This window comes from Aulostomus chinensis, chromosome 18 (assembly GCF_037954235.1).
Source record: "Aulostomus chinensis isolate RoL2024-O1b breed Wild chromosome 18, RoL_Achi_v1.0, whole genome shotgun sequence".
Lineage (NCBI taxonomy): Eukaryota > Metazoa > Chordata > Actinopteri > Syngnathiformes > Aulostomidae > Aulostomus > Aulostomus chinensis.
Genome location: NC_141337.1, coordinates 17,029,462 through 17,042,500, shown reverse-complemented (window position 1 = coordinate 17,042,500; position 13,039 = coordinate 17,029,462). Strand labels below are relative to the sequence as shown.

General features: G+C 41.2%; 1 protein-coding gene across 1 annotated transcript in view; it reads left to right on the top strand.

The window, feature by feature from the left end:
• The window catches only part of LOC147245449 (rho GDP-dissociation inhibitor 1-like), a 30,478-nt gene extending 19,245 nt beyond the window's left edge, over positions 1–11,233 (top strand). The window contains exons 4-7 of the mRNA XM_086185658.1: positions 961–1,044; positions 7,151–7,224; positions 8,569–8,632; positions 9,064–11,233. Of these exons, the coding sequence (XP_086041784.1) occupies positions 961–1,044; positions 7,151–7,224; positions 8,569–8,632; positions 9,064–9,263 (422 nt within the window). The 3' untranslated portion in view covers positions 9,264–11,233. The remainder of the gene's footprint in view (positions 1–960; positions 1,045–7,150; positions 7,225–8,568; positions 8,633–9,063) is intronic.
• Positions 11,234–13,039: the final 1,806 nt, after the last annotated feature.

Genomic DNA, 13,039 nt, shown 5'->3' with positions numbered 1-13,039 from the left:
CTGGTGATTCACTGTGGTACCCATCTTACTGCAGCTTTAATTCACTCAATATAATGACTTTGGCGCATAGTTCCTTGCAGTCATCAACTTCTGATTACACACAACACGCACACATACAGAAACACAGGAGCAGACATGCTTGCCTCAGCATCTCTAACATCCAGCAGAGAGAAACTGTAACAAGAGCAGGGGGAAAAGCGGAGAACGCACTCAATAAGCCAAGAGAGTCTGTCTAATGCAATGATCATGGTGACTATTTATAGCATTCTAACAATTTTTATCCAAATTAATCATCTTGATCCCAAAAGAGGTAAATATAGAGTAGCGGGGGAAAAAAACAGGAAAAACTTAACATCATTGAAGTGGTAGTAATCCCAGTAGTTTATGTTTGAAGAAGTTTTTGATTAAGTGTCCAAAAATAAGGTCAGTGGTGAATACAAACTTAAGATATTTTTAAGTTTTGTCCCAAAGCACAAAATATACCACACTTTAAGATTTTATGTGTCTTACAACAGGTACTAGCTAACAGGCGGCTAAGTGAGACTTGACAATGTACACAGAAGAAGCAATAAGCTAGTTTTGGAGACTGTGAATTCATGGATTTGTGATGTAGTTTGTTGACAGACTAACTTTGGTTTTTCACCCTACCGACTGCTTCAGAAATTATACCAGAGGAATGCATTTGGGAAGATTGTGATTGTGTAAACTTTGTTTGCCATAGTTTGCCATATTTTCTGCAATAATCCAATATCTAGTGTGAAAAAACTCCCGATGGCTTTTGGTCAAGGGAACCTGTGGTGATGCTAACCTTCCGCTTGGTAATCCTCGCACACTAGAGGCCTTTAACAGACATATGTAAGAATGGTGTCAAGAGCACGTCCCAAAAACAAGCCAACATATGAAGTAATAAATGAATGAATCGTGACTGTTGGAATTACCAGAACCTTTTTGTCCATCCAGATCATTCGGGGACCAACGTCCAGGTGCTCAGTCTGACTCTGCTGTGTGACGAAGCTGAAGGACCAGTCTCCATGGACCTGATGGGTACGCTACACTTCCTCTCATCACTCTCATCCTTGTTTGCCATCCCCAAAACCTTGACTTCAGTCATTGGCAACCAACTATACATCCAACATGGTGACACAAATCACTTTTCTGTTATGGAGCAAGGCAGAGCAATTCACCAGGCTTTTTTTTTTTTTTATACATATATATGTGCAGAATGACTGCAGTGGGTGTGTCAAGGAGAAACAGACAGACAGACAGCTAAATGTTTGCTTACTGGGCAGTATTGACATTTTCCCCTGGGTGTAGGCAACTAGCAGGGAAGGAGAGTGAGGTGTGTGTGTGTGTGCGCGCGCGCGCGCACGGGCATGCGCTGGCATGCGTGTGTGCCGAGCATTGTAATCAGGTGGCAGTAAAGCAAGCATGTCATTCCTTACAAGAGGCACAGTTGAGGAGATGATCCTTGTGTGTGTGCTTGTTTGTGTGTTTGTGCGGACGGGTGTGAGTGTATGTGTGTGTGTGCGTGTCCCTGGGTGTGTGACCGTTACTGACTGAATATATTTAGCTGTTGGTATGTATATTTCTGCCTTCCTGAGGAATTAATAAGAGAAAACTGATAAGACAGCAAAGGTTACTGTAATTCTGAGTTTGTTGAATACAGTTTCCTCAGTTTCAAATGCAGACACAGAGAATATCCGTAGGCCTTTGAAAGCATCTTTTTCAGTGTGTAATGGAAGATCTGCTGAATTGCACAAAGTGGAAAGAGCACACTGTACTCCCAGATGAATCACTTCTAACGCTTACAGATTTGGTCAGAGATGAAAGAGAGAGTGAGAGGTGGATCGCTTCAGTAATCTTGTCAACTTCAAACAGATAAGCCCGTACGGGAGTGTAGAGTTTGATGGTGTGTGTTAACCGGGCCCAGGCGCTCTCCAAATAATTAGGAATCATCCTCTTGGGATCACGAATCTCGAAACCAAATTTCTTTAAAGATTGATTATAAAAAAAATTGATGTAGGCTGCACGGTGGGACAGTGGTCAGCACTGTCGCCTCACAGCAAGAAGGTTCCAGGTTTGAGTCCTGGCTCGGGCACTGGATCTTTCTGTGTGGAGTCTGCATGTTCTCCCTGTTCCTGTGTGGGTTCTCTCTGGTACTCCAGCTTCCTCCCACAGTCCAAAGACATCAAGAGAGGACGAGGCTGATTGATACTCTAAATTGACCGTAGGTGTGACTGTGAGAGTGAATGGTTGTTTGTCTTTGCATGTTGGGCCTGTAAATTGAGGAAAATAGTATTGAAGTATTCACGTTAATAGACACTTGTCATTCTTTTATTTTTCTGAGTTAAATACCCAAAGGGCCCAGGACAGAACCCTGGGGAACACCTCTAGACACAGTTTTATGATACCAGGGCAATTCTCACCAACGTTAGTGGAGAGGTGTGTAGCATGGGCAGATTCATTTAACATAGCATTGGCCTTTGCTGCACAACAAAAACATAATTTAATGTCTTTTTGATGAGAATACAAAGTTGATATAGAGTTCATCTGCAAATTGGCTTGATGGTGAAGATTAAAGGGACTGCCTCTTAATTCACCTCCGTGGTTGTTCTTTTCCATGCAGGCAGAAAAAAAAGCCCTCCAACCAATCCAGAGAATGTTTTAAGACATTGTGAAGGCACTGTTCTAGAACGGAAAATACTCATAATATGTGCCTCATCTTATAAACAGGAAAGATTTTGTGTTTTGTTTTTTTTAATGAAAAGCAAATATGTATATCTGCCCTGGAGTCAGATCAAGAGCACTGAAGACAAAAGTGGACATTGCAATCAGTAGGAAATAAAAGCTTCTCTCTTTATGCATCTATTGTTAGCTGCAGCGTATTAGTGGCTACTGCCTGTGTATCATATTGCAGTCAAGATAGCCAAGCTGGCACCAGACCCGATATGAAATGGACTTTCCATCGTTGACTGAATGCATTAGAGACCTTGTTATACACAAGATGCAGTGCAGCGTGGTGCTCTAAGTGTTGACACAGTTTACTGCTTTACTGCTCTGTATTTGTGTATATTAGAGAGAGAAAGAGAGAGAAAGAGAAGGGGTGGTAAAACAAGGTGAGACACAATGAATCATTGTAGAAAGAATTGCGCTGAATACTCTGTAAGTGAAGAGGAAAAAATAAACTCTTACTGCAAGCTTGAATTGTCATCCCTTCAGAGACCTTTCACTTCTGCAGGGGTGTTTGGGTCAATGTCCGAACTGTAATGGGAGTGAACTCTCGGCAGTATGTCAAATCTCGTAGCCTCTCTGTCACAACAAAACAGTGCTGCTACTCCAACCTTTTGCTTTGTGGAGCAGTTACTGAAAAAAACATTGTGTATTTCATGTACCCTGAAGCATTTATACACAGTGAATATAAAAACTGCTCATGTTGCTTCTCAGCAGTTTGACTGATGATGTGTCGATATTGCTGATGGAAGCATTAGTATACCAGCGTTATTGTATTCTTGAGCAATTTCCCTTCTGCAGAATCGGTTAACAACAGTACAGTAGAATATCATCATGAGGCTGGGTGATACAGTACACTTGTCCCACTGCTCAAAGCAACATCCTTGGTTTACCGCGCTTTGGTGCCCTAAATGCAAAAACTGATTTAGTTAAACTTTCATGTTCCCCCAGCTTGTTTTGCTGAGCATGCATGCGGCTCCTCATTTATTCAGTCATTCAAACACACGCACCAGGCAGCTCCCCCATGTCGTCCACTACCTTATCCATGGGATTTTCTCACACTTATATTATGTGTGTGTCTACTATTTTGTCAGCAACACAGTGGCGAGAATTACTGAAAAAAATACTATGTAAATGATGAAAATAGCGTCCTCTGCTGCAGCTCTCAGTCAGCAGTAGAATCCTATTTCAAGTTATTTGTCTCTGTAGGCACATTATGATAAAATTTTAGAACCAGATAGGTTAGGAAGTTTAAGAGAATCTTTCTTTGATTGACAATAAATAAATTATTGAATAAAAAACCCTAATGAAAGATATATATTCCAAAGGTCGGATTATTGTGACTGTTAGTATTCCATTCACTAGCATTTAAATAAGGTAAATTAAACTTATTTTACTGACAATCCCTTCAAGACCTTTGACCCCACTTTGAGAGCAACTGTTTTACTTGACCTTGTGGTGCAGGTTGTCTATTAAGGGAGGTCTGCAGAGACGTATTCATCGTTAACAAAGGACTAAAGGCAGTTATGGCAGACGTGTTTTTAAAAGGGTCACAAAGTAAGCTAACAAAGTGTAATGAGGAGTCATTTATCATCTTATATTTTAGGCTTTAATGGCAATGGTGTGTGTGTGTGTGTGTGTGTGTGTGTGTGTGTGTGTGTGTGTACACGTCTGAGGAGAGCAGCTCGACACTGACCTATTTTCTTAGTCAGACGCTCCCTAGAGGGGGCAGCATATTCTCTCTCCTCTCCATCTCCTGAGACTAGAAAAAGGAAACGAAGAGAAAGGAGAGAGATGGGCAGAATGAGAATGAGACAGAGATGGAGCTGTGAAATATCTCCAAAACGCCGGCTCCTTATCAGTTAGATGACACAGATGATTTATTTCATCTTCATGGTGGGTATTTCAAAGTGTTTCAAGTTGTAATAGCTCATAACTCTCCCAAACCAAACTGATTATTTACATTTTCAATTAAAGTGAAACACGATAGTCTGTAAAAGAGATTGTCTTAATATGGCAACAGAGTTGTGAATTTCTTGGAGGCGTTAATTTGGAGGGGTTCAATGGTCCAAAAGTGCATATATTTCCTTCCAAGTGAGAAGTGGAAATGGTGTGTGTGTGTGTGTGTGTGTGTGTGTGTGTGTGTGTGTGTGTGTGTGTGTGTGTGTGCGTGCGTGTGCGCGTGCGTGTGTGTGTGCGTGTGTGTTTTATCTGTAGGTCACTTCCTCTTTGTACCGTCTGGCTTCTGGATCAACACATCCCTGCTGTCTTTCTTCATCCCTCTATCTCTCCCCCCTCATCTCTTCCTCTCTCTGGTTCACTCTGTCCATCAGGAAGCACTCAGGACTGATGGTTGGGTTTAAATTGGGATATAATGTGATTAGGCAGCACATGCATTTCTGATTGCTGCGCTGTTTTACTGGCTCAGAATGCCCACCCCACCCTCTCTCCACCTTAATATGAACCATTCAAGCTCACAGTGCAGAAAAGATAGCTTCTATTGTGCTAAAAAAACTAAATAAAAAGCATATCTGGGTTTCTCTTACTGGACTGAAAATGTGAGGAAAATGCTTTTAATCTATTGGTCATAAACATCCAAGTATAAATGCATGGCTTCCATAAACCTAACCAAGAAGATACAGCCTCTAATGCTGATAAACTTTTATGCTTATAATCTGTTTTTGAAGTGACTTATTACATAGTTACTCACTTACTCTATATATTTATTTTATCCTTCCTTTTTGAATTACACATTACCCCAGATTAAAGAATATACATATAAATATATACCTACTGGCCTCTTCATTAGTATAGTTCTTCCGTAGAATTTAAAGGTTTTAAGGAAGTTTACAATTTTGCTGTTTTTGTTGACACTGTCAAAAAGGAACAGCAGATGCTAATATCCTGCTAATGGAAACTAAGACTCACTGAAATTTTTAGACAACAGTTGAAAACACACAGATATACTAAGGGTCAATACACTGCTAACACATTCCTTGGAGAGGCTAACACTCAGGTTCACATACACTCCCAACAGTTGCAAACACACTGTTAACAGATGCTAACACACTGCTATCAGACGCGAACACTCAGCTAGGTGTATATATACACTCCCAACAGTGGCAAACACAAATTACAGATGCTAACACACTGCTATCAGATGCGAACACTCAGCTAGGTGTATATATACACTCCCAACAGTTGCAAACACAAATAACAGATGCTAAAATACGCCTTATACAAAGCGAGTAGAAAGCAACAGAAGCTAACTCTTTATACATACTTCCAAAATTTGCGAACACACTGCTAACCGAGGCTAACATCTAACTAGGCCTGTATATATGTCCAAGAGTTGCCAACACACTGCTAACCGAGGCTAACACCTAACTAGGCCTGTATACATGTCCAAGAGTTGCCAACACACTGCTAACCGAGGCTAACACCTAACTAGGCCTGTATACATGTCCAAGAGTTGCCAACACACTGCTAACCGAGGCTAACACCTAACTAGGCCTGTATACATGTCCAAGAGTTGCCAACACACTGCTAACCGAGGCTAACACCTAACTAGGCCTGTATACATGTCCAAGAGTTGCCAACACACTGCTAACAGAGGCTAACACACAACTAACATAGGCGAGCGCATGTCTGTTTAAGTTTTGGCACACACAAAAATAATTGGGCAGGCTAAGATTACTATATGTAGTTGGTAACATCCATCACAGTGAGTAACAAAACGGATATTGTATTGAGTATACAGCCTCGCTCCACTCCAAGTGGCCCCTAAAAATTTGAACATGGGTTTACAATCTCAGTAGGTCATCCCATCGACTCAATGGGTTTGACCACAAGCGTATCCGTTCCCTGCTCCTCACAAGGATGCAGCCAACATCTTTTTTTTTTGGAAACGTAATAAAGCTACAGTAAAGACTTAACTGCTCAAACCATGAAAGTCCATTTTTGAAAAACACTTTTGCCCCTTAATCATCTCCAGGTTGCTATACCAGTACATGATATGATATTTGTTTGAACCAGCAGTGTGAGCACAACAGTGAGTCACTTTGTATGTTGTCATCATCATGAAAACATACACCATATATCTAATGTGATGAAGCACTGTAGCTGATGATGTCATGTGTTCCATGTTGACCATGAGTCAGAGGTGAAAGTATTTATACACCTTCTAGCTCCCCTCGCTTCTTTCACCTTTGCTATTGTGACTTCTCTTCTACAGCACTGTTGCCTGTTTTCTTAATTATCATTTAATGTAGGTGTCTGCAGTACATTTTGCTGCGATGCTTCATTTTCTAGCTGCGAGTTTTCACTTCTTTCATTTGCAGAATGTCTTAGCACGACGAGTGGCTTCTTGTTACTGGCTCACTGCTGCCGTGAGTAATCTTGTTGTTTTTTTGTCCAATAGACCCTTCCAGTCTTAAGGAGAAGACATTCACCTTAAAGGAAGGAGTGAAATACAGAATAAAGATAAAGTTCAAGGTAAGCTGGAGAGACCAAGTTCCTCTGGTACAACTGGATTTACTGGAGCATTACAATATGGACTGGTTCAGGTTGCACGTGTAGGGGGGGAATCAAGTCATGGTTCTGTATTTACTGAAAGTAATAAAGATGTAGACAGGAAGAGAGGCTTTTCAGAGTCAGCCACCACACAATCAAGACCTGATATCAAACAAAACCATTATCTTTTAATGAGTCTTTTCAGTGCTGTTTCGATTCAGAGTGCCGGTAAGGATTAATGCTTGAGAAGGAAGTCCTTTAACAGCAACAGATTAGTTACCACGCGACCGATACTTGCCTGCATTGTTTTCATGATGATGTTTCTGGTAGCTTCCTATCGCGCAGTGAAAAGGTGATGTAAAAAAAAATCCTGAACGTGACCTTTTATTCAGATCCTAACAGGAACGGCTTCTTCCATGGCTCACACTCAACCCTTGGCAGAAGTTAACTTTCATGAAAGAAAATCCATTCTGTGGTAATATGCTAATGTAGTCATGATAGGCCACTGGTGACTGTGTTAGAGATGTCACCTGAATGCTCTTCTCTGGAGAGTGAGACCTTCTCAAATGTCAGACTGGAGAGTTTCCCGAATATCAAACTTGTGTGTGAGGAGGTTAAAACTCCTGTATGGAGGAGGTGGGATCAGATTTAACAACTATTCCTCTTCAGGACCGGACGGTGACATCTTGCTGGATGCAGATAATAATCCCACAAAGAAATCTGAAAAAAGTTTCAATTTTGATTTGGCGTGAATTTTGATTTAGATGGATGGAACACACTTGTTTATGTTATTAACAGATTTTTATTGAGACAGAGAGGTTGCATGCATGGTGCATATGTGTGTGTGTGTGTGTGTGGGGGGGGGGGGGGGTGCGGGGGAAGTGCATGTGCATGTGTAAACTAGAGGAAAGGGAGATGTGCTGAGAATGGCCAATCAGCTCAGCTGCCTCTGGTCAATTGTTATGGCCCCTGCTGGACAAGTGGCTGCACTGCAGCCTTTTACATCAGTATGTGCTAAAACACAAACCCGATAAACTGTGTCTGGATTAGGTGAGTCACTTTATATTGGTCTGGTTAGATTTAAGATGGATCTGGTCTTGCTTTTTCCTGTTCTTATCTTGTCCAGTAGTTACTGAATAACCTATAGGAGTGGATGTGCTTGTGTCATAAAAAGCCAGTGTAGGAAATTGGCTCCTCTATTGTGGATAGAAGCACATAAACAACTAATAACTTCATGTTGTGCTACTCCAGGGCTACTTTTGTCAGACAATGCTGCCCAGATTTTATTAAGAAAGAGAAAAAAAAAACCTCTGTATGTGTGTGCAGGTCAACGATGACATTGTCTCTGGCTTAAAGTATCATCATGTGACCTCCAGGAAAGGAATAAATGGTAAGTTCACTGCAGCATCCAATGTCCTTCCATCTTAGTCACACTAGGGTGCCACAGGGAGGACATATTTCTGTCAGCCGACCTGGAAATTAGCATCACCGCAGGTTTGTTCACCAGAATTTTTGCTGAAAAATACAAACAAACGTTTATGAGACTGACAGGTTTTGGATTGCAAGATCAGCTCTCTTGAAATGTAGACGCAGTCATTAAAAGGTCAAAGCTGATTCTTGGCTATGAACTAATGACACCGCAGACACGTGACTTTTACGTTACCACAGTTGCCCCACAATGCTTTGGTGTGTGATGTCATGAGGTTTTAATGTCCCCGACAACCTTCACTGAAGGAAGTAGTGTCCTCAGGAAAAGTGAGCAAGGTGTTTTCATCTGTTTTTCCACATTCATACCTTGAATCCATGTCTGTCCTCCTACAGTCGACAAGGTGACTTACATGGTGGGGAGTTACCCTCCACGGGCAGAAGAGCTCGAGTTTCTGTTCCCTTTAGAAGAGGCACCCAGTGGCCTGATGGCCCGTGGCCAATATCAGATCCAGTCCAAGTTCACTGACGATGACAAGAACATCCACTTGGCCTGGACCTGGAACCTCGACATCAAGAAGGACTGGGACAACTAGAAGGAGAGAGCCACAGGGATCCTCCCCTTTCACATCTCTTCTCTCCCTTCTCTACGTCCACCTCACCCAGTCTGAGCAGATTTGCTGTTCTTCTCCTCGTCTATCCTTCTTCCCTCTAATTCAAATTCAGGTCTCCTGAAACCCACAGAGATGTTTAGAGAAGAGACCCCCCCCCTTACCCTGCATTATACACATCTCCAAGAATCCTTTCCATCTATATCCATCCATCTCCCCTCTCTTCTCCCTCCCTCCCTCTCATCCAATCAGGTTCATCCATTCAGCACAAGTGGATGGTCTGCAGTAGCAGTCGGAGGCCAAAAAAGAAGAAATACTACAAGTAGATGAGAAAGTCCTTGAAAAGGAATCAAAAAGCAGCAGTTGCTACTCCTGTAGGTGTAGCCTTTGAGATGTAATCGTTATTTACATGGTAAAGTCGGGATGTACGGCGGAGCGGCATAGAAGAGCGTATGAGCTGAAAGGTGTTGATTCAATACACTCAGTACATTCCCAAAGAGAAGAGGTGAAACATGCCGGGGCTTGTCTGTACAATACCCACCGAATCAATAGCATCGCCATGGGTTCCAGTCCTGCACGCTGAGAGAGGAGATTATTCCCAATAAATCTAAAAATGTGTAGAAGGAAATGAAAGGAGAGAAAGCTCGACTGAGATTTGTTGATTTTGATTCGCTGCCTTTAATGTCTGTTCCATCCTCCAGCTTCAGGGGTGGGTTCCATGTCAGCTGGTAGTGGTTCTCAACTTTTTACATGTAGAGGATCCTAATTAAGATGAAGTTACACTCACGGGCCCCCGTTTGTTGAAATGTAGCCTCTCACACTGAAATCTTCTCTGACGTATTGATGTGGCAGGGAGACGGCAGGCAAACGTTGATCAGAGTCATAATTAGTCTCCATTCTCTCACTGCGTTCTCTCAATGAAGTGTTTTGTTACTTTTACGGACCACCTGCGACCCTTCAAGGACCCCTGGTGGTGGAGAACCGCTGTCTTAGGGTGTTGGTTGATTTTATCTGTGGATGAAGAGGTTCGTGTTTGTCTTCATTTTATATCATGACCTCAAAAAAAGGTTTAAAATAATTTGACTACTTGTTCTTTAATTCTTCGATCTCAGGATTGTTGCCTTTTATTTGCAGACACATTTTTTTGGGGACGTGTGTGACCATTGTGACAATTCATCGCACATCCTCGACTATCAATCATAAGAAAAAACAAATACAGGAACCTCCTATTGACTTAACCCCTAAATTTTCCTGATTACTTATTTGCAAACCACTGGGATGCATAAGATCTTGGACTTTGTTTTCAGTGCTTTCAAAAGCCCTGTTTTGTAAAGTCTTTGTGGAGCTTTTTGAAAAAGCAGACCAAGAAAAGACTGTACCTGAACTGTGTATATTGTAGAAAGAAATGCATGTACGTCCTGTAGGATTTGATACTATTCGATCTGTAAAATCAACTAAATTGGACCCATCTAAACTACTCTTGTATATCGAGGACACAAGATGTCACTGTACTTAAATGAAACACTCTACGATGGTAGCTGGACCATGGTACGTCAGAGATGTATGTCTCTTTAAGAAAAAAAAAAGGGAACTCATTATTGTGTTGGATATGATATTGTCATTGTCGCTGAACATATTGATAATTGAAATATCATCTGAAATTGTTGTGATCTAAGACTAACTGTACATGTTGGCTTGTTGGGTGTTGCATGGTTTAGCAAGATTCTCTCTTCCTTTTTTTACGACTTTATTGTAAAAATCTATGTGATTAAAAAAAAAAAATACTGACATAATACCCAGATGTCAATGGTTGCCATATACTGCAGATACAGTATTTAAATGGGTATTTTTCAAGGCACGGCTGTCTGCAGTGCCTCGTACCCCAGCCTCTAACCATCAAGTGCTGCAACTTTAAATATTGGTGTCAAATATCCTGTATCTTTTAATAAAGGCAATTCAAAGAAAGAATAATGTCTTGTTCGAAATATTGCGTCCCAGTTTTTATTCAAATTTATCGTGGAACTTTGAACATAAGAAAAAAAAGATCACCTTAATAATGAAGAAGATCATTGACGTCAGTTAGCACAGCTAGTGCTTAGCTTAGCATGAAGAACGTTTAGCTTATCTTAGCATAAACGTAAGTGGAAACAGCAGCAAGACTGATCCTCGCTGTGTTTTAGAAATTTTGATATCTGATGCATCCTATCATGCACTCACAATCAAGAGTTAACAAATCAGAAAGAAGCGGCGAAGGAGGCTCAATGAGAGAAAGACTTGATATTGAAGCATGACACTTATGCACATTGTTATATTTTGCATTGTTTTTTTGAAGTGCATTTCATCCAAGTGCTCCTTCAACCAAATATTTAACCGGAAGGAAAAAAAAAAAAACAGATCGGGACACAGGCCAGTGCGGGGGATTGCACCGTTAGCAGCTAGCAACAAGGTTTCTACATGTACCTCGTGTTAAAACTGGCGTTGACAAAATACTGCAAATAATTTTCGTTAGATAATCATTGACAACACAACTTTAATAAAGCTGCACAAACACATGCTTGACCCTCGACCTTGTGTGGCTTCAGGACGTAAACGGGGAACTCCGAGTAACCGGCGGAGGGCAGCGACAGGCTTTGTCTGCATCACGCCGTGAGTCACGACTGTACATCGGTGATGGAGGCTGATGAAAAAAGGTCGTTTGGTTCTGTTGTGAATAACGGGAATTGTGGCTCGAGATGCTCTTTTGGGAATATTTGCTTCACATTTTTGGTTGCCACTGTTATACACCTATGAACAAGTAAAAATATTCCGCACGTATGGAAAAGCATAAAAGATTTTCTGTTTGTTTTTTTTTTATTCTTTTTTTATTTTTTTAATTCACATCTTAATAAAATATATTTCAACTGAAAACTATTAAATGCTTTTCACAGCCAAAATTGTTCTTTTTAATCGTTTAAAATCTGTTCCTCTCTGTCTTAGTCTTGTTCTCAAAATCAGTTATTTTATTTACAGTACTGTTGCCATAGCGCAGGACTCTTAATTATTAACCATTTGAACGTGATCCTGTATTTCACCACTTATATCTACAGAGGGCGCTGGTGCTAAGCTAAATTACATGTTGGTTAAAAGGAACCTTTTCAGTCTTCCATTGAAAGCTGAAGTTAATTCTACAGCTCCTATCCACTTTTATGCACACACAAAAAGATAAGTACAATTATTAATTTTTAGAAAAAAAAATGCATATTTTCAGCTCCCAGAAAATGCAGGTGTGTTCTAGTGAGATTAATTAAAAAGGCAGTCAGGTATGGAGTTGATGACAGATCAATATGGCAAGCTAATCACTGTATCACTAGTATTGCCCATCGATGCAAATATTCAGCTTGACAAAGTCATTTTTTGTCTTACAGGAGAGTAAAAGCCAGACCAGCTCTTCTCTCCGTCACCGCCTGTTCTACTCCTCCGTGAGCCAGGCTTCCCCTCCAGCAGGTGTGGTCAGTGCAGTGGTGTTGTTGCTGCTGATGGCGTGCTCCAGCAGGGCTCGCTGGGCTGCAGCAGGCAGGTAGAGGAAGGCGTAGAGCAGAGCCAGCAGCAGCAGAGCCAGCAGCAGAGGGAGGCCCCAGTCTGATGTCATTATCGGCTCGTCGCAGCGAGCCTGCAGGAATGACTTATTCGGCATGTTTACAGAACTAAAAGTCTGAGAAAATAAGAAAATAAATGAACACCAGTTGTTTTTGTTTTGTTTTGTTTTGTTTTTGAGAAAGCCA